Source organism: Globicephala melas, chromosome 9 (genome assembly GCF_963455315.2).
Source record: "Globicephala melas chromosome 9, mGloMel1.2, whole genome shotgun sequence".
In the NCBI taxonomy this organism is placed as follows: domain Eukaryota; kingdom Metazoa; phylum Chordata; class Mammalia; order Artiodactyla; family Delphinidae; genus Globicephala; species Globicephala melas.
The window spans coordinates 95,868,222-95,890,159 of record NC_083322.1 but is presented as its reverse complement, the minus strand read 5'-3'; the positions used below and the strand labels follow the sequence as shown (position 1 = coordinate 95,890,159).

The 21,938-nt window shown below is 53.3% G+C and overlaps 1 protein-coding gene across 5 annotated transcripts in view; it reads left to right on the top strand.

Moving 5' to 3' along the window:
• The window catches only part of CAMK2B (calcium/calmodulin dependent protein kinase II beta), a 94,637-nt gene that overhangs the window by 12,787 nt on the left and 59,912 nt on the right, over positions 1-21,938 (top strand). For all 5 annotated transcript variants that reach the window (XM_060304872.1, XM_060304869.1, XM_060304870.1 and 2 more), the window contains exon 2: positions 20,773-20,867. In XM_060304872.1, the coding sequence (XP_060160855.1) occupies positions 20,773-20,867 (95 nt within the window). The remainder of the gene's footprint in view (positions 1-20,772; positions 20,868-21,938) is intronic.

The window sequence follows — 21,938 nt, the reverse complement described above, 5'->3', positions numbered from 1 at the left end:
CTTGACCACTTGCCTGCGGGGCAGGCTGCCGAGGACGGCCTGTCCTGGGGCAGGTTAACCTCTCTCTTCCACTTCAAGCTCAGACTTTTCTTTCCTTCCTCCTTCAGCTGCGCCCGGGCTCTTCCTGGTGTGGTGACCGACGGGCCTTCCCCACATTGGGCTGGCGGGACCCCGTGGAGCAGAGGCTGGGGGGCTGGCTTGGTCCCTCTGTTCCCCGTCTCCTCTCCTTTCTCCCCTCACTTAAAGGATGCTTAGGGGTCTCTCCTGATGCCGTCCTGGGGACGCCTTCTCCTACCTCCCCATCCTCAGGCTCCTCCGCGCTGAAATGCAGGTGATTCCTCCCTGTGGATTGAGCTGTCGTCTGAGCTCCAGTCCCCTCTGCTTTCCCACGACCTGTGTCCCTCCGCCCCGAGGGACAGTTGGTGCTGGCACTGGGTGGGGGGCCAGGGCTCGGCTTTGCTGGGGACTTCTGTGCTGTCACCTCTCAGGGTGCGTGGGGTCTTCAGCCTCGGTCCCCACTGGGGCGCAGTCTGCGTGGACTGCAGAGTGGCGACCCTGCCTGTGCCTGGGCCCTGACTGGGCCCATCACAGCTGCTCGTCCCTTTCAGTTCATGGCTTTCTGTCTGGGATTCTTATGCTTTTTTCTCCTCTAAATTTTTCTTGTTCGTCAGCAGAGGTTAAGGTTTGATTTGTCATGGGGTTCCAAAGGCGCTCTTTTTAAAAACCTGATTTTAGAGTCAGCATGACAAGTTACCAATTTCTTCCATTTTTTCTTAATGATTTCTTAGAGATACGGCTGCCTATCCTGCCAGGAGATTTTTTTTTTGTGGTAAAACATATATAACATAAAACTTAACCGTCTTAACCATTTTAAAGTGCGCAGTTCAGTGGCATTAAGTACATTCACGTTGTTGTGTTATTATCACCACCATCATGCATCTCCAGAATGTTTTCATCCTGCAAAACTGAAACTCTGTCCCCATTAAATGCTAACTCCCCATCCCCTCCCCCCAGCCCCTGGCACCTACCATCCTACCTTCTGTCTCTGAATTTGACTACTCTGAGTACCTCATGTAAGTGGAAGCATACGACGGTTGTCCCTTTGTGTCTGGCTTATTTCACTGAGCATAATGTCCTCAAGTTTTATCCATATTGTAGCATGTGTCAGAATTCCCTTCTTTATTAAGGCTGAATAATAGTTGATGGTATGGGTGGACCACATTTTGCTTATCCCATTCACCTGTCGATGGACTTTGGCTCTCGTGGTTATTTTCTTTATTTTAAAAATTTTCTTTATTGTTTTGTTAAAGACTTTTTTGACGTCGACGATTTTTAAAGTCTTTATTGAATTTGTTACAGTATCGCTCCTGTTTTATGTTTTGGTTTTTTTGGCCGCGAGGCATGTGGGATCTTAGCTCCCCGACCAGGGATCGAACCCGCACCCCCTACATTGGAAGGCGAAGTCTTAACCACTGGACCGCCAGGGAAGTCCCTCTTGTGGCTGTTTTAAAGAACAGAATACATGGTCTCCTCCCGCTGGCCACGACTTCTCAACACTGGGCTGTGTGGCCTTGGGCCACCATGTAACCTCTCTGGTTTCAGTTTCCCCCTCTATCAACCAGGAGGGTTGGTCAAATGACTTTGCGGGGTCCCTCATGTCTCCACGAATTGGCTCTGTGGAAACCCCACTTCCTTCCTCTGAGACTCGCCACAAAGCTCACCTGTCAGATGCTTGGGTGTCCACCGGCCCATCACACAGGTGTTTGCATTCCTGGAGAATAAAACTTAAGAGGGATGAAGTCGAATTGACCTGAAACGCAAAACAAAAACAAACCCCTAGAGCTTTAATGGATACACACCTCGTAGGAAAAAAGAATCAAATGGCCAGGAAGCCCATTGTTCTAAGCTCCAGATCCCCTCGGGTCGGGGCCACTGTGGGTAGATCGCCGCCCACGTGCCCTGCCTCCTGCCAGGGCCGCGGAACCTTCCATTTGGTGTCCCTCCTCCCCGTCTGTCTACTCCTGCTTGTCCTCTGTGAGCTGCGCGGCCTCAGCAGTAATTTCAGGCCCCCGGGGGGTTGACTCAGTTCTGTCCCTGTCGGTGACTGCCTGGCACTGTGACGAGGGGGACGGATGTGGCTTTGAAGAGCTGCCTTTGAAGGTCGCTCTGCGGGCCCCTCGCTCACAGACCCGGGCTGGGAGGACAGTCCCCGGCCGCTGCGGTTGGGTGTGCATCCCGCTGTCCGTTAACCCGAATCGGCCCTCAGGTCCATCCACGGTCGCACTGGGAGGGCAGCCACTGGGCTGCTTTCCGGAGCGCACTGGCCCTTCCAGCTGTGCTGCGTGTGTCCCAGATGTGGAGACTGGAGCCGGGCTCCGTCCCCATCCAGGGTGGTCCCTGAGTGTGAAGGTGGCAGATGGGGGTGCAGCTGGGGCGGGCCCTGGGCTCAGGTTCTGGGGGGCCATATTAAGAGCACGGTGACCTGGAAGGGATGTCAGTGTCCCCAGATCAGGACAGTCAGCCTGAGCCCGAGGTAGGCGAGTGGACTGACCTGGACCCCAGCACCCGGCCCAGCTCAGCAAGTGTGAGCTGCTCCTTGCCGGAACCTCCTGTACCAGTTCCTTCGGTGCCTCTGCTGGACCTCCCTGGGCCCTTCTGGCCTGGCCGTCAGTGACGGGCAGCTGACCATGGACCGATGCCCGGGGGGGGGCATGTGTCCTTGGCCTCTGGCCTTGGGGGGTTCTCTCTGACACTCCCAACTGCAGTTTTCCTTTTGGAACAGAAATCTCAGGGTTCACATGCACGACTTCTCAACAGCGCCCCCCAGCACCCCTGTGGAGAGGCATCAGGTCTCTGCGTCTCTGGGGTGAGGTGGGCGGGCAGGCAGCTCCCAGAATCCCCCAGCTGAGCACCTCTATCACCACACAGTTCTGTCATCTTTATAATCGAGGTGAATTCACTTCCTTCCCATGACATGTTCATGCTTGTGAAAATATCAAAGTGTTTGCAGACATTTGTTGGTGAAATGGCTTGGTGCTCTCTGTCTAAGTGTCAGTAGAAGGGAGGCCCATGATGTGACACCCCGGCTTTGTCCGTGGCTGGAGCAAGGATGGTTGTGGGTATCCAGGACGGTCCAGGGCCCTCTCTCTGAGCTGGCTCTTCACGATGGAAAACAGAGGAAAAGTCAATAACGGTTCCGGCATCCTCTGTGGTCCCTGGTCTCTGATAATTCAGGGTGAGTTGATTTTTGCCTGGTGGGCACTCGAGGGGGACGTGCATGCACCCCAGGCAGGGCATGGGGCCGGGGGCAAGAGATTCAGGACGAGGGCCCCAAGTGAGGTGCCACCTGCACACAGGGTAGTGGGAACCCCGGGCCCCTCCAGGCCTGGTTGGACCTTCCTGTCCAAACCAACGTCATCCCCGGCCCCCAGATCATTGCCAGCTTCCCTTGACAAGCTGGAATCCCGTGCTGTTAGGATTCTGGGGGCAAGCAGGTGCAGATACAAGCGCTGCCCTTGAAGGCTCCAAGTTCATCTTAGGGGTCAAACAAAAACGTGCCTTGTTCCCTCTCTCCCGAGCATGTAACACACAGGGCCACAGGGGCTACAGGTGGCGAAGGGGTGGGGGTTGCCTTCACATATAAAGAGCTTCTACAGGTCAATAAGAAAAGAGCCAAAATTCCAACTGAAATACGGGTGAAGGGTGTAAGCAGGCAGTTCACAGAAAACGAAATGGAAGTTCTTTCAACCCGTGAAAACATGAAGAATAGAAATTAAACCAGAGCCAGTGCTCGCTTGTTCCTGAGTTCACCTCGGGCTTCAGGTACGAGACGGTTCTTCCAGGTGGCCCATGGGCTGGTGAGGCTGCCTCGATCAGTCTCCGGGCTCAGCTCTCCTGAAGTGGATGAACAGAGGCCCTGGGTGTTGTGCGTGGGCCTGGGATGGGCTGAGGCCCCACAGCGTAGGCAGGAGAGGAATTCCAGAGATCCTCCAGTCCAGGCTGAGCTGTCCAGCTGCGGGAGGCCCTGCTCACCCCCCTCCCCCCTCCTCCTCCGGTTGTCCTCCCAGCGAGTGCCCCGCCCCAGGGGCCAAGCAGGGCCAGAGCGTTTCTGTTAGCTGCCCCCCAGCCTCTGCAGAGGCCACTGCAGGCCGCACCGCCGGCTCTGACCCGCAGGCCGTGCCCCGGCCTGGTGGGAGGAAGGGGCACCGGGCACTGAGGGGTCCAGGGTGGTGCTGGGGCTTTCCTGCCCTCCTGTCCCACCTCTGTCCTAATTTTGGCCTTTGCTTAATGCAAACCCAGTACTCGGGTCATCTCCATGGCTTCTGGGGGGGGGGCAGGGCCCAGTGTAGTTGCTACTGAAGAGTGTACTGGAGAGAAAGGTGGAGAAGGAGAGAAGACAGACACCTACACGGAACGGGGGAGGGAGGGGTGGGTGAGAGTGAGGGGCACACAGACGTGAGCCTGGCCCCACGAGAAGCCCAGGAATGGCGTGCCCATGGAGGCTGCACGCGACAGGCTGGATTTGAGGCGGGTCCTCAGCGGACACCAGCTCTTGCCCAGGGGCCTCTCTCTTGTCCCCTGGGACAGCCTGCAGCACCCGCCCCCAGCAAGCCTCTGGCCTGGCCAGGATCTCATCCACCCCACCCCTTCCTCCACACTCCACCCCATGCACAGAGGGGGAGGGAGTGGTGGCATTCCCCGTTGTAGTCCCCTTTCTAGAGGCGCCTGATAGATGTTAACACCTGGGCTGGTGGGCGGCAGGGACCCTGATCCATAGTGCTTGCCCATCCCTGTGGTGTAAATACCCCCATCATGTCTAACGTCAAGCTACCAGCATGACGTCAACCACAACGTTTGGTTTTCTGTAGCCAGTAAGAGGCAGCCTGTGAGCCAGACCCGGAAGGAGCCCTGGCAGCTGAGCCCCTGCTCTCCGTGCTGGGATGGCGCTGCTAGACTTCTGCTCAGCTCAGGTTCCCAGACTCAGCGGCTCCTGCCCCGCCGCCACTGGAATATTCCATCTATTCCCACCCAGCCCCCTACTCTTTCTGAGCCAACAGAGGGCACCTGATAGGCGAATGTGCAGGAAGGGTGCGGAGGGGTGTCTGCGTTTAGGTCTTGCCTGTGCCACCCACAGTGCCGTGAGCAAGGCATTGGGTGCCCTCACCCTTCCCGTCTTCCACAGGGGTCCTGAGAGCCCAGGGGCAGACACTTTGGAAGCTGTAGAGGGTGGTCCCGGGCGCTATCAGGTCTGGAGAGTCTGTGACACCCCCAGCACCCTCCTCACCCTGTGCACGTCCTCGGTCGCGCTGGGGTGTCAAGGTTTCAGTGTGACTCAGATATACCGGAATTTTCCTTATGCTTTTCTTTCTTTCTTTTGGCTGCGTCGGCTCTTAGTTGCGGCACGCAGGATCTTTTGTTGTCGTGGGCTTCTCTCTAGTTGTGGCTCGCGGGCTCTAGAGCGCGCGGGCTCAATAGTTGTGGTGCGCGGGCTTACTTGCCCCGCAGCATGTGGGATCTTAGTTCCCCTGACCACCTGCGTCCCCTGCATTGGAAGGCGGATTCTTAACCACTGGACCACCAGAGAAGTCCCTTCTTATGCTTTTCTGCATGTGGTTAAAAAAATGCCCCAACTCCCACCCCTGTCATAAAAAGATACTTTGTTTTCTCTTTATACTTAAAAAAAAAACCTGATGGACTTTATTTTTTAGGGCAGTTTTATGTTTACAGAAATATTGGATGGAAAGTAGAGAGTTTCCATATTTACCTCACAGCCAGGCCCCAGTTCCCTTTCCTGTAACCATCTCACTTGCGTTCAGACGTGATACACTTGTTACACTTGATGACCAATATTCCTACATTAATATTAACTGAAGCCCATAGTTTGCATAGCGTTCACTCTGTGTTGCACAGTTCTACAGGATTGACAAAGGTATAATGTCATACATCCATCATTAGAGTATTTCAGATCCCCTGTGCTCCTCCATTCATCCCCTCCCATCCTCCAGAGCCCCAGACAACCACTTTTTACTGTCTCTATAATTCTGCCTTTTCCAGAATGTCATGGAGTTGTGAATCATACAGTGTGTAGCCTTTTCAGATTGCCTTCTTTCACTTAGTACCATGCATTTAAGTTTCCTTCCTGTCTTTTTGTGACTTGATAGCTCATTTCTTTTTAGTGCTGAATAATATTCCCTTGTCTGGAGGTTCCGCAGCTTAATTATCCATTCAGTCTACTGAAGGATGTCTTGGTTGCTTTTAAGTTCTGGCGATTATGAATACACCTACTATAACCATTTGTGTGCAAGCTTTTGTATGGACATAAGTTTTCAACTCCGTTGGGTAAATACCAAGGAGCACGATGGCTGGATCACATGGTAAGAGTATGTTTAGTTTTGTTAGGAACTGCCAAGCTGTCTTCCAGAGCAGCTGCCCCATTGTGCGTTCCCACCAGCACCGAGTGAGAGTTCCCGTTGCTCCACAGCCTCACCAGCATGTGGTGGTGTCTGTGTTCTGGATTTTGTCCGTTCTAATAGGTTTGCGGTGGTATCTCGTTGTTTTAATTTGGATTTGATGACATATGATAAGGAGCATCTTGTCATATGATTATTTGCCATCTGTATACCTTCTGTGGTGAGGTGTCTGTTAAGGTCTTTGGCCTATTTTTTTTTTTTTTTTTTGCGGTACGCGGGCCTCTCACTGTTGTGGCCTCTCCCGTTGCGGAGCACAGGCCCTGGACGTGCAGGCTCAGCAGCCACGGCCCACGGGCCCAGCCGCTCTGCAGCATGTGGGATTTTCCCGGACCGGGGCACGAACCCGTGTCCCCTGCATTGGCAGGCAGACTCTCAACCACTGCACCACCAGGGAAGCCCGGTCTTTGGCCTATTTTTAATCAGGTTGTTTGGGTGTGCTTTTTATTATTGTTGCTTTTTTTTTTTTTTTTTTTGTGGTACGCAGGCCTCTCACCGCCATGGCCTCTCCCGTTCCGGAGCGCAGGCTCAGCGGCCATGGCTCACGGGCCCAGCCGCTCCGCGGCATGTGGGATCTTCCCGGACCGGGGCACGAACCCCTGTCCCCTGCATTGACAGGCAGACTCTCAACCACTGCGCCACCAGGGAAGCCCCAATTGTTGCATTTTAAGAGTTCTTTGTATATTTTGGATACAAGTCCTTAATCAAATATGTGTTTTGCAAATATTTTCTCCCATCTGTGGCCTGTCTTCTCATTTGTTTACCCCATCTTTCACAGAGCAGAAGTTTTTTATTCTAATGAAGCCCAGCTTATCAATTCTTTCTTTCATGGATCATGCTTTTGGTGTTGTATCTGAAAAAGTCATTGCCAAACCCAAGGTCACCTAAATTTTCTCCTATGATACCTTCTGGGACTTTCATAGTTTTGCATCTTACATTTAGGTCTATGATCCATTCTGAGTTAATTTTTGTGAAAGGTGTAAGGTCTGTGTCTAGATTCATTTTTTGGCATCTGAATGTCCAGTAGTTCCAGTACTGTCTTAGACTGTTCAGGCTGCTATAGCCAAAATACCGTAAACTGGGTGACTTATAAACAAAGATTTGTTTCCCACAGTTCTAGGAACTTCAAATCCAAGATCATGGCTCTGGCAGATTCAGGGTCTGGTGAGACCTGCTTCCTAGATGGTCATCTTTCCCCTGTGTCCTCACATGGCAGAAGGGCTGGAAAGATTTATCTGGGGTCTTTTTTATAAAGCATTAGTCTTGTTAATGAGGGCTCTGCTCTCATGACCTAATCACCTCCCAAAGGCCTCACCTCTTAATCTGTCCAGTTGGGGTTAGGATATCAACATATGAATTTGGTGGTTGGGGCCTGGGGGTGGGCATGGACACAAACGTTCAGTCCATACCAAGCACCATTTTTTGAAAAGACAATCTTTTCTTCCTTGAATTGCCTTTATTCCTTTGTCAAAAATTGGTTGACTGGGCTTCCCTGGTGGCGCAGTGGTTGAGAGTCCACCTGCCGGTGCAGGGGACGCAGGTTTGTGCCCCGGTCCAGGAAGATCCCACATGCTGTGGAGCGGCTGGGCCTGTGAGCCATGGCCACTGAGCCTGCGCGTCCGGAGCCTGTGCTCCGCAACGGGAGAGGCCACAGCAGTGAGAGGCCCGTGTACCACACACACACAAAAAAATTGGTTGACTATTTGTGTGGGCCTATTTCTGGGCTTTCTGTTCTCTCCCATTGATCTATTATCTATTCTTTTACCAAACCACACTGTCTTGATTATCGTAGCTTTATAGTCTTGAAGTCAGGTAGTGTCAATCCTCTAACTTTGTTCTACTCAACAATATGGTGTTGGCCATTATGGGTCTTTTGCTTCTCTGTCTGCTACATTTGATCTTAGCCAAAAAGCCGAGAAGCAATTTTTGCCTCTCTGTATAAACTTTAGAATCAGTTGGTCTATAGCCGTAAAATATCTTGCTGGAATTCTGATTAGGATTACATTGAACGTATAGATCAACTTGGAAAGAACGGATATTGTGACAATATCGAGTCTTCCTATTCACGCATGGGATATCTCTCCGTTTATTTAGTTCTTCTTTGATTTCATTCATCAGTACAGACCTTGTACATATTTTGTTGATTTATACCTAAGTGTTTCATTTTTTGGTGCTAATGTAAATAGTATTGTGTTTTTACTTTCAAATTTCACTCGCTCATTGCTGATATATAGAAAAGAAATTGACTTTTGTATATTAATCTTGTATCCTTCAACCTTGCTATAATCATTTATTAGTTCCAGGATTTCTTTGGTCAATTCTTTGGGGATTTTCTACGTAGATAATCATATCATCTGGGAAGAAAGACAGTTTTATATTTTCCTTTCCAGTCTGTATACCTTTTATTTCCTTTTCTTGCCTTACTGCATTAGCTGAGACTTCCAGTATGATGTTGAAAAAGAGTGGTGAGAAGGGACATTCTTGCCTTGTTTCTGAACTTAGAGGAAAAGCACCTACTTTCTCACCAAAAATATGATGTTAGTTGTAGGTTTTTTGTAAATGCTTGCTGCGGACTGAATTGTGTGTCCCCCAAATTCATAGGTTGAAGCCCTAACCCCCCCACCATGTGACTGTATTTAGAGATTGGTTATTTAGGAGGTAATTAAGGTTAAAAGAGGTCATAATGGTGGGGCTCTGATTTGATAGGATTAGTGTCCTCATAGGAAGAGACACCAGACACTTTGCTCTTTCTCCATACGTACCCACTGAGGAAAGGCCAGGTTAGCACACAGCAAGATGGTGGCCACCTACAAGTCAAGAGAAGAGAGCTCACATAAGAAACCAAACCCTGCCGGACCTTGATCTTGGACTTCCAACCTCCAGAACTATGAGAAAATAAATAAATTTCTATTGTTTAAGCCACCCGGTCTATAATATTTTGTTATCAGCCTGAGTTGACTAATACAATGTTCTTTATCAAGTTGAGAAAGTTCCCCTCTATTCCTGGTTTGCTGAGAGTTTTTTTTTTTTTTTTTTTTTTGCGGTACGTGGGCCTCTCACTGTTGTGGCCTCTCCTGTTGCGGAGTACAGGCTCTGGACGCGCAGGCTCAGCGGCCATGGCTCACGGGCCCAGCTGCTCCGCGGCATGTGGGATCTTCCTGGACCGGGGTGCGAACCCGCGTCCCCTGCATCAGCAGGTGGACTCTCAACCACTGCGCCACCAGGGAAGCCCTGAGAGTTTTTATTATGAATGGGTGTTGGATTTTGTCAAATGCTTTTTCTGCATCTATTAATATGATCATGTGATTTTCTTTTTAAGCCAGTTGATGTGATGCATTACATTAATTGGTTTTCAAATGTTGAACCAGCCAGGCTTGCACAACTGGGATAAATCCTACTTGGTCGTGACGTATAATTCTATTTATACATTAGTGGATTCAATTTGCTAATATTTTGTTGAGGGTTTTTGCATCTATGTTTGTGAGAAATATTGATCTGTAGTTTTCTTGTAATGTTATTATTGATTCAACTTCTTTAATAGATATAGGTCTATTCAAATTGTCTATTTCTTTTATTTTTTTTTACTGTTTAAAATTGAGGTATAGTTAATCTCCAATATTATATTAGTTCTAGGTGTACAATATAGTGATTCAAAATTTTTACAGATTATACTCCATTTAAAGTTCTTATAAAATATTGGCTGTATTCTCTGAATTCCCTGTGCTGTACAGTATATCCTTGTAATTTATCCATTTTGTAAACAGTAGTTTGTTATCCCCTACCCTTATCTTGCCCCTCCCCCTTCCTTCTCCCCACTGGTAACCACTAGCTTGTTCTCTATATCTGTGAATCTGTGTTTTGTTATATTCATTTGTTTGTTTTATTTTTTAGATTCCACACATAAATGATATAATACAGCATTTGTTGTTCTGGTCTATTTCTTGTTGTGAGAGTTTTGGCAAATTGTGTCTTTCAAGGAATGGGTCCATTTCATCTAGGTTTCATCAAGTTTGTGGACATAGAGTTGTTCATAGTATTTCTTTATTATCCTTTTAATTTCCAAGGGATCAGTAGTGATGGCCCCTCTTTCATTTCTGACGTCTGTGTCCTCTCTCTTGTTATCTTAGCCTGGCTGAAGGCTTGTCAACCTTATGAATCTTTTCAAAGAACAGCTTTTGGTTTCATTGATTTTTCTCTGTTGATTTCCTGTTTTCAGTGTCATTTATTTCTGCTCTGACTTTTATTATGTCTTTTCTCCTGCTTACTTTGAATTTAATTTGCTCTTCTTATTTCTAGTCGCCTAAGGTGGAAACGTAGATTATTGATTTTAAATCTTCTTTCCTAATATATGCAATCAATGGTATAATTTTTTTCTAAGCACTTTTTTTACTGCATTCCACAATTTTGATAAGTTTTATTTTCATTTTCACTTTGTTAAAATGTTTAAAATTTTCCTTCGAGATTTCTTCTTCTTTTTTTATTTTACTGTGTAATTTATTCCATAGTTTTTATTTTTAAATGTTTGTAAATTGTAAAATATTACACGTAGACGATTTTCCATTTAAAAAATAATGTGGGCTTCCCTGGTGGCGCAGTGGTTGAGAGTCTGCCTGTCAATGCAGGGGAACGGGTTCGCGCCCCGGTCCGGGAAGATCCCACATGCCGCGGAGCGGCTGAGCCTGCGTGTCCAGAGCCTGTGCTCTGCAATGGGAGAGGCCACAACAGTGACAGGCCCGCGTACCGCAAAAAAAAAAAAAAAAAAAGAAGTTAAAAAAAAAAAGGTAAACTTGACCCACTGACCTTTTCCCTGATTCATATCCTCTGTCATTAGCCTCCTTACCCAAGAGGTGATGCTGTTGAGATTTCTTCTTTGACTCTTGTGTTATTTGGAAGTATGTTGTTTAATCCCCATGTATTTTGGGGTTTTCCAGCCATCTCTTTGTTTTTCATTTCCAATTTAATTCCATTGTGACCTGAGAGCATACTTTGTATTATTTCTTTTCTTATAAATTCGTTAAGGGTGTTTTATGGCCCAGAATGTGCTCTATCTTAGTGAAAGTTCACGTGAGCTTGAGAAGAATGTGTGTTCTGCTGTTGTCGGATGAAGTTGTCTCTAGATGTTAATTACATCCAGTTGATAGATGGTGCTTTTCAGTTCAGCTGTGTCCTTCCCAAATTTCTGCCTGCTGGGTCTGTGCATTTCTGATAGATGGGTGCTGGAGTTTCCAAGTGTTCTAGTGGATTCACCTACTTTTCCTTACAGGTCTTTCAGTTTTGCCTCATATAGTTTGTCCTTCTGCTGCTGGGGGTATACATGCTAAGGGTCATGTCTTAGAGAAATGACCACCTTATCATGATGTGAAATCTCTCTTTGTCCCTGGTAACTTTCCGTACTCAAGTCTGCTCTGTCTGAGATCAATATGGTATATCTTTCTCCATCCTTTGACTTTTTTTCATTGTGGTAAAATATACATAACATAAAATTTACCATTTTAACCATTGTTAAATGTAGAGTTTAGTGCCGTCAAGTATATTCACAGTGTTGTGTAACCGTCACCACAACCCATTTTCAGAACTTTTTCATCACTCCAAACAATAACTCTGTACCCACTCGGTAATCCCATTGAGTCCCACTTCCTTCAGATCCCGCTGTGTCCCCTGGGCTGGTGCCCACCCTCTTATTCCTGTTGGCTTTGCTGCCTTGAGCCCTCCAGGAAGCTTCTCAAGGATGTCTGTACCCGGTGGAACGGGGACTCGGGGGACCCCGCTGTGGCGGGGAGGGGTGGTGGATCTGGGCGGTACTGAGAGTGACCGTGTGAGGTGTGAGGCCCGAGAGGTTTAAGAGCAACACGGTGTCATGGACAAGCGTCAGAGTCGGGCTGTTCTCATCTGTGTAGGACTCACAGACTTGACGTGACTGTATAAAGTAACAATGATGACATGAGCGCATGAGAAATGTGAAAGGATTCCCCTTTGTGGTCATTTATATCTAAATCTCATTACGATGTAGGGTGCATTTTGTCATAAGCCTTACGTGGTCAGGACATGGCTCCCCAGTCTGCTCACGGAGCGTTCCGTCTGCTCTCAGCACTGTCAGAAATGTAAGAAAACGTTCTCTCTGAGTTGACGTTCCTGGCTCTTCCAGATGAAGCCCTGCTCCCCGGGGTGTCTGGGAGGAGGGCGGTGGGGGGACCTTGATGCCCGCGTGGGTGGGGAGGGGGCTTCCGATGGGAAGAGCGGCCACCATGGCCTGGGTGCCCTGTTCCAAGGGGCAGGCAGGGAGAAGAGGAGGCCACGCTGGGGTTTTCTCCATCTGGGATGCACCCACAGACTCCATGGGCAGCGCTGCTGTTCTTGTGTTTGGGTGGGTGTCCTCAGATGGCATTTCTGTCCCACCCAGGCCATTTGTTTCTTTGTTGAGGGTTGCATTCGGTGTTGAGCCCTTAGACTAGAACCCCTCCCTGTCCCCCGCTCTTGGCCCAATTGAGACTTCTTTGGGTAAAGATTTCTCTGGACTTGAGGACATGGTGGGGGGAAGGGTAAGCTGGGACGTAGTGAGAGAGTGGCATGGACATATATACACTACCAAATGTAAAATAGATAGCTAGTGGGAAGCAGCCGCATAGCACAGGGAGATCAGCTCGGTGCTCTGTGACCACCTAGAGGGGTGGGACGGGGAGGGTGGGAGGGAGACGCAAGAAGGAGGAGATATGGGGATATATATATATGTAGAGCTGATTCACTTCGTTATACAACAGAAACTAACACACTATTGTAAAGCAATTATACTCCAATAAAGCTGTCAAAAAAAAATAAAAGTGAAACAGTGAAGACCAAAAAAAAAAAAAAAAAAAATTTCTCTGGCCAAAGAAGTTAGGGAAAGGCTGTACCTCATACTCACTGGTTGGAAATTCACAGTACAGATGACCATGTTAAAGGCCCTGGGAAGTCCTGCAGTAAAAAAGGAAGGAAAGAAGGAGGGAAGGAAGGAAGGAAGGAAAACATTTTAACTTACTGGTTTCTAAACCTTTTTGCCCACAGAACCCTTTTCGTACCTAACATCTGGGAACATCCTGTGGAGCTAATATGTGATGATGGTCTGCAGTGGCAGATTCCATAAGGCAGAGTTGGGGGCCAGCATGTGCTATGGGTTGAATTGTGTCTCCTCCAAATTCAGATGTGGGCTCCTAACCCCCGTGCCTCAGAATGCGACCTCATCTGGAAATAAGGTTGTCATAGACGTAATTAGTTAAGCTGAGGTGGAGGGTGGGCCCTCATCCAGTAGGACTGTGTCCTTATGAAAAGGGGAAACTTGGGCAGAGACACACAGGGAGGATGCCATGTGAACATGAAGGCAGAGATGGGGGTGATGCTTCTACAAGCCACGGAGCCCCAGGGATCACCAGCAAAACCCCAGAAGCTGGAGAGAGGCCTGGGACAGTGTCTCCCTCACAGCCTCAGAAGGAACCGACCCCGCCAACATGTTGGTCTTGGACTTCCGGCCTCCAGAACTGTGGGACGATCTCTGTTGTTTCAGCTGCCCAGCCCACGTACTGTGTTGTGGTGGCCCCAGTACCCTAGCACAGCACGGATGACTTAAGACTTGCATTTCTGGCCCAGGCTCAGAGGTCGGGGCCAGGGAGCTGCCAGGATTCCAAGGAAGGACCTTGGAAAGCCCAGGGTCGGACTTCGGGGAAGTGGCAAGAGGTGGCGTTTTCATCGCTGGCGTGGGTTGTAAATCACCCAGCGGCTGCGCCTTTGGAAATAAACCCTACAGAAATAACCGAGATGTTTACGGCAGGCATTTACAAGCAGGGAAACTGGAAACACCCCAAATGCCCGCCAATCGAGGAAGCACTCGGCTACCCATGGAAGGAGCATTCTCTATGGTGAAGATGACAAGTATATGCGATCTAGGTCAGAGAGTGGGAATTGCGTGATGTGAAATATATAAATTGTGATGTTAAATATAAAAGCAGGAACTCACGCGCTGATAAAAGGCATGCCAGGATGCTGCAGAGACCACAGGGATTACATGTTGTCCAGTGTCGGTCTCTAGTGTGTCTACTTCAGGCCCTGTCCTGGAACCCAGGACGTTCTGGGTCCTGGGCAGGAGTGGGACACGGTCCCCCGAGCTCTGTGTGCCGTCCTGTTGGTGGATGCTGGGCAACCCTCATGGGCCTGCGCTCTGGACGTCGCTCTTGTGCTGGGACCTCGTGCTCCTGCCCAGCATGGCACGCGCTTGCCCAGATCCCCTCGGAGCCAGCACACTCTCCTCACCGGCTCTGACCCCGAGGCCGGGGAGCCTGGGGAGGGTCCCATACCCTCCTGGTGTCCCTGGACGGCGTCCACCAGTGAAGCAGTATGTAGCTGCCGGATCGTGCCGTGGAAGAGTCGTTCACAGGGTGGGGAAGTAGTGAGAGGGAAAAGCAGAACAGAAACAGCAAGAGTCTCCTGAGTGTTGAAGAGGAAAGCCTTCCTGTGGTGCAGACCTCACTGGAGACACATCAGAACATCATGGGACATCGTGGGACGCCAGACAACGGGTTACGGAGATGGAGGCGGCTTCGACTCGCTCTATTGAAACCACTTGTTTACTCCATTTTCTGCTGTGAGCAGGGATTCTGTTTTCAAAATTGTTATTATAAGCAGGAAAAAACCCCCACAACAACCTCATGTAGAAGTTCCTATTTTCTACCAAATTGCTTAGGTCCAGATTAAAAATATAAAGGGACCTCCCCCGTCATTTTAATCAAAGGTAGAAAAAAAAATTTTTGCTAACACACACATAAGCAGCAGCTTGATGTAGTTTAAATCCACAAATCCAAGCAAGCAAGGGCCTGGCATGGTGAGTGAGCGTGTCTGCTGGGCTGTCCTCCCCGCTACCCGCTCTCCCCGCCCCCGAGTGCTGGCCCAGACCCTCCTCAGCCAGACTTGGGGCGGCCCAGACCGGGCAGAATGGACGTACCCGGCCTCAGGCTGGTTCAGGTCATCCATGTGTTAATTAACGCGGTAAATAAAACCGTTGGACCAGCCAAGTGCCTCTGCTGCCTGCTAAGCCTATTCCAGAAAGCTCTTCTTGTGTGGATCTGCCTGGGGAGTCGGGGGCCAGGAGGGCTGTTTTCACTGAGCGGGCACCCCTGCGCTCACCCTGTGTGGGAGCCTTTACAAAGCAGATAAACAAGGCTTTGGTCCTTTCCTTTCCCTCAGGACTCCTGGCTGCTTTGGGCTGTGAAAGTTAAGAAGGCCGTGGACGGGTCGGAGCGTGGGCCCTTGTCTCTGGTTGGCTGTCAGGATTCCTGCTTCCCGAGCACCTGAGTTAGCAGAGTATGGATGGGATGTCCCGGGTTGTTGGGCCACCGGGTGTGTCTGCCGCCGGGCTGTGCAAACAGCTCGCAGCCCTGGTGGCAGGCAGGCAGGTGCCTGCGAGGCCGGGACTGGGTGGAGAGAGCTGGAGTCGGGTGCAGGGTGGAGCCAGGGATGGGGGCAGTGGAGACAGGAGCCGCCACGTCCCTGGAATGTCTACTGGGAGGGATGCAGTGGAAGCGCGGAGCGGCCGCTGAGCAGCACAAGTAGGGGCTCCCCGGGCTGCAAGGTTCTGACGCCCGCTCCGTGCCGGGACCTCTGCACGTGCTGCCTGTGACCGTCATGAGGAAGCCCTGCAACCCCAGGCCCCGGACGCAGGGTCCCGAGAGCAGCATCCGTGGTCAGCGCTTCTGTGTCCCTGCCGTGGGGACAGGGCAAGACCGGACCCTCCCGCCCCAGCAGCCTCTCCCACCAACACCAGCTCGGCTCAGCGGGCAGCGGGCAGAGGGCAGGCGGGGCAGCTGGGCTCGGCCAACAGAGCAGGGAGCGGACAGGTCCCCAAAGCAGGCGTAGTGGGGGCCTCCATGGGGGCTGCAGGTAATCAGTGTCGGGGGCAAGTTCCAGGTGGCAGCGGGCAGGCGGTCACGGGGGCAGCTCAGAGGCATGGCCACAGGTTGGACGGGGAGCAAAGAGAGAGTAAAGGGGATGGGGAGCCGCTGGCTGGCTCACTGCGTCTGCCCGGTGTGCAGGGGCCAGTCACCCCCTTCGCTGGCGAGAGACTGACCCTCGGGTGCCACCGTGGGTCCACGCGGCCACAGCAGTGCTGGGCGCCCACCTGCAGCAAACCAGACCCCAGGCAGCTCTGGCGTTAACGTCCCCCTCTCTCTGGCCGGCCTCTCTGGTGTTGTGGTCCCACAGCAGACAGGAGAGCACTTTCTGATCCACCAGCCGGCAAGGACTGAAAGAGTGTTTTCTTCCTTTCATTAGCTTTACCTGATTTTTAAAAGCCCCATGACATGCTTGGTGCCCGGGAGCCTCCTCCTCTGAGCACGTTATTCAGATCACTCGAAACCCAAGCGCAGCAGTACGTGCCACACCGGGCATTGTGTGGCGACCTCGAGGTTCAGGGGGTCCCCCCACCAGGCGCACCCTCTTCCCAGGCAACTTCACCCGCACCCAGACCTTCACTCTCACCCTCCCTGACCTTCACCCTCACCCAGACCCCCACCTTCCTGGCTTCTCCCCCACAAGCTGCGGCTGGGTGACCTTGCTGACCCTGCAGCCGGCCACCACCCGCCACGCCGTTCGTGGACGGTCGGAGTGTCGGGCAGCGCAGGCAGGTCCCACCCGGATGCAGTCCACTGTCCGCCCTGTCTGTGTGTGCTTCTGCATCTTCATCTCAGCCTATCTGTGGGTACGGTGGGGAGCCTCCTGCTTCGATCAGGGGCTCCGTGACCTCCGCTCCACAGGAGACATCCCCCCACCTACACTCATCCAGGGAAGCCTCGGGAGGTGACCCTCTCCTGCTGGCCTGCGGTCCAGAGTCTGCCCCATCCCGGGCTCTCCCTGTCCTTCTAGAAGGCTGCCCATTCTTGTCCCGCTGGCCTGACACATGCTGAGGTCCAGCATCTCCACTCTCCACAGTCGACCTGTGGTGCTCTTACTCTCTTATCACAGTCTGGACACTGGGCCTGACCCCAGCATCCCGATTGCATGTGGAGAGCCACAGCGTAGGGCCAGAACTGGACAGATGAGTAATTATAATGAAGTGGGCAAAGTGAGCCGAGACACGTGCAGCATCGGCGTCCGGAGGAGACCAGGCTGACTTCCTGTGGGCGCTGGGAAAGACTTCCGAGAGGAGGTACTGAATTGAGTCTTGAAGGATGCAAAGGAGTTTGCCTGGGGGCAGCGGGGATGCGCTTAGGATGCGGACCCGGGCCCTTCGTCCGTGGTGTTGTCTCGGTGACTGTAAGTTTCTGGGAGGCAGATGCTGTGAGCACTGAGGGAGGGTGGTTGCTGGCCTCACTGTTGTCTGTGATGTTCAAGGTGTCGGGGCCCCCAGCCCATGGCCCGCACGGCACTGGCGCTTCTGGGGGGCTTCCTTGTGATGGGCCTCGACTAACTAGCAGAGCGACCAGGAAGGGGGCGGATGCCTGGGGTGGGGGTGGGAGGAGACTGGGGGATGGTGGTGACTGGGAGGCTGGCTTCAAGGATGGAAGAAGGGAGCTGAGGGGCTGCCCGAGGGGCGGTGGTCATCGGGGGCAGAGCCTCTTCCCTGCACTCTCCCTCTGGGTAGTTAAGTCACCGAGAGCCCTCTAACTCGTGAGCTTCCGCAGGCGCCTGGCCAAGCTTTCCTGGCGACTTCCACGTGTCTTCAGCTGGGAGACTGAGCTCTGAGGGCTCCCCAGGGGCCCGGCACAGCCTCACCCCAGGCCGGCCCAGGTTCCCCCTTATAGCTGACAGGCATTGGAGTGCAGGTGCCCCGTGGCAGACCAGGGAGCGGTGGCCAGGCCCGGGGGTCGGGCAGCTGTTTCTAGAACTTCTCTTCAGGCCGGGCAGCAGGGGCAGGAGAAGCCCTACACCAGAGGGGCCTCCAGAGGTGCCCTCCCCCGCACCCGGCAGGCAGGACTCCAGGAGAGGAAGGCTTGTGTCCAGGAGCAGGTCCTGTGCCAGCCTGAGTGCAGCCTGTGAGCACCATTATTGAGCGCTTGCTGGATGCCGGGAGCTGTGCCTGCCGCCTTCCTGGTTTCCTCCAGCGTCTGGCTCCTGCCCGCTTGGCACTGCCCTCATCACCAACCCAGAGCCTTCTACGGAGGAGAGAGCAGGGTCTGAGCTGGAAGATGTGGGGCAGTGGGGCAGCCTGTCCAGGATCGTCCATCTGGCTGCCGGCTCTCGTTCACTTTATTTATGCGCATCCTGCCGTGCGCCAGGGAGGATTCCCGGCTCCCTGTCACTGAGTCCTGTACTTACCCTGGCTGGGCAGCAGCCGGTGGACAGGCTGCGTGGGTCCCTTCCCCTCCAGGGATGAGCTCACCCTAGGGCCCCTTGGTGCCTCGCCTGGCGCCCACCATGCTGAAAGCAGCCCTCTGGCTGTTGGGAACTTCCAGCATCGTGGGGTCGGATTCTGGCATAGGAAGCTCTATCCCAAGGAGGCTCGTGAGCCAGTGGTTGTCCGTGCGCTTTGGGGGCCAGAACGCGAAGGGTGGCGGCTCAGCCCTGTACGTGTGATGCCCTCCGCCCTCCTGGGCAGGAAGTGGATTCGAAGACCAGGGATGGGCTGGGCTGGTGAGGGTGAGGCCAACGCAGCCTCGGGCGGCCCTCGCAGTGGCTCTGTGAGCCTTTCCCGCTCCTTAGATGGATGGGGAAACTGAGGCTCAGAGGGTGCAACCCGGTGCAGAGCAGGCCTTGAACCCAGACCTGCTCGAAGCATGTGGCCTTTCCCCCTCACCACGCTCTCTCCCAAGCTAGTCTCACCGGTCAAAAAAAAAAAAGCCTTTCTTTATGTTATTTTTCTTAAAATAATAATAAAAAAAGAATATTTTGAGAATGTAACCCATGCACGTAGTGAGAAAATCACACAGGACAGAGAATGTAGAGTGAATTTTGTGCCCCCCGGCTCCCCGTCCCGCAGAGGCAGCCGCTGCCCAGTTCCCTGGCTGACTTTGGAAAAGCAAAGCTACGGCTCTGAGCACAGCTAGCGATCGTAAAGACCCGGGTCGTTAAGAAAATGTTCAAATAGATTTAGCGTAATATTTATTTATTTTCCAAGGAAGTGAATAGTCTGTCTTAATGACGTTTTGATCTCAAACAGGATTAGAGCGAAAAAGCGTTCCCTGTTTAAGACACTGCTTTCCTGGGGCCCAGAGTCCGGGTTCGGGCAGCTGGTGGGCTTCTCAGGCTGCGTGGGCAGCAGGGCTCCGGGGTGGGGTTATGACGGGGGTCGGGGGGAGGCTGTGTTCCGATGGAGGCCGTGCCTGCAGGGCCTCTGGGGAGGGAAGGCGGGGGAGGGGCCTGCGGTCAGGGGTGTCCCCAGCCCCCCTGGCCCCACCTGCTCAGCCACCTGTGGCCTTTGTGCCCACCTCTCCCTAGCGGCCTCCAGTCTGGACCCTTCCCAAGACATTTCCCGTTCCGGCTGTGTCTCATACGTGCTGGGTCTAATGTTCCTCGAAGATGATCTCAAATCAAATTAAACCGACGGTGGTGACAAGTTGAATACCGCGGAGGGCCTTCTGACGGGCCCCAGGCTCCCTCCGGCCTGTGCCCCACGCCTGCCCTGGACCCACACGGGCCTGTTCTCTGGCCTCTGGCTTGCCGTGCCGCCTCCTGCAAAACTTCCTCCTCTCAAGGGTCACTGTTTCGGGGCCACGTGCAGGACGTCTCGATGGCCTTGGCAGTGGTCACCCACTCTCCTGGGTTCCCTTCTCTTGGCTCTCCAGGCTGGTCCCCTCTCCTCTCAGGAGCACTAATGCTGTGGGCGTGTACACGTCTCCTCTGCTATGGGCCTCTGCAGCCTCTGCTGTAACTTGGGGCAGTGTTGGTGGAGGATCCGGGGGAGGGGGCCCTGGCCTCCAGCTTTGCAGCTTAATTATGCGATGCTTCTCCCTCCCTCCAGAACCTTCACAGAGTCCCCGCAGGCTGCACCAATCTATTCCGCTGTCTGGAGCTGGGCCAGGGTTCATTGCTCTGGGAGGACTCACTGGGTCTCACGTCCTGGGCATAGAGTGAGGGAGGATGCTCGCTTAGAGGCCCTCGGTCCAGCTGGCCCATGAGGATGCCCAGGCGGGGTGTCTCGCAGGAGCTGGGTGTGCCAGTCGGCTGGGCTCTGCCAGCTGCCGGGAAAGGGGCCCCTGCCGGGCTGGCACTGGGCGGGGTGGGCTGGGAGTCGTTTTGGGGGAGGGGCGCCCCTTCCTCGCACAGAGGCTGGGCCTCATGACCGGGTGCTGGGTGTTCACCGGGGGATTAATCGGCTCCCTGCCTCTGTTTCCCATTTCTCCCCCAGGGGGGCTTTCTCTGTGGTCCGACGCTGTGTCAAGCTCTGCACCGGCCATGAGTATGCAGCGAAGATCATCAACACCAAGAAGCTATCCGCCAGAGGTAGGGAATGGCTGTGCTGGCTGGCGAGGGCCGGGGGCCGGGGCTGGAGCCCGTCCTGAGGGATCGGGCTCGGCCCGTGGCTCACGGGGGCACAGTTGGAGCGGGGGCAGTGGGACGTGAACGGTGCCCGTGGCCGAGTGGGGCCGGGAGAGGCACCCGCACACCCTCACATCTGGAATTGCGCTCTCGCTCTGGTTTGGAGGCTCGTGGAGCCCCTGCCTCACCTCCCCAGGGCTGGACGGGGAGAGGCGTGCGGCCAGGTGGCTGAAGTGCTCAGGTAAGGTCGTCTGCCCACGAACTGTGGGCCAGAGGGGGCCTCGGGGACCTGAAGACTTTGGGTGACAGGGCAATGCTTGAGGGGCGGCACAAACAGCACGTTTCCTAACTCAGCCCCCGCCGGTCTTCCGGACGCAGGGCTGCACGTGGGGACTCATCTGCCTATGCTGGGGAGGGCTCGGGGTCTGCAGGGGTGGGCTTGGTGCTGGCCCCGGGCGTGTGGCCTCACCCCATCCAGCACCGTCGAGAGCCCTTGCTGGGGGACGGCCCGTTCTGGGCAGACGGACAGACCCCTGCCCTCGGGGGATCCAGTGGAGTTCCACGTGGCGGGGATGAGGCGGGACGTCGGGGCAGGGGATGACATGGGGCGACAAGGCCAAGGCGGAGGTGCCGCCCTGAGCAGGTGATGTCAGAGCACAGAACCGAGGGGACAGGGGGCCGGGAGCCAGGCAGGCCCCACGCTGGTGGGGCCTCCAGCGTGGGTGTGGAGGCATGGGCCGTCCCAGTGAGGTAGCAGCACCACTGCCGCCCCCTGTGCTGTGGGGAGCCCACGGATCTCCAGCCCCAGGGTCAGACAGGAGGGGCTGGGTGACCCCTTTGGCAGAGGGAGCTAAGCCCCTGGCCTGACGGTCTCCCACCTCCAGGCACACACATGACCCCACTTAACACCCAGACACAAATCTGAGCCAACAGAGAGGCTCCTTCTCTGCAGAGAGGCCTTGACTGTAGGCAGTCCTGGCCCGAGTCCCTCCCCGAGGCGGGTGCTGAGAACGCCTCCGTCTGTAGGGTCTGCAG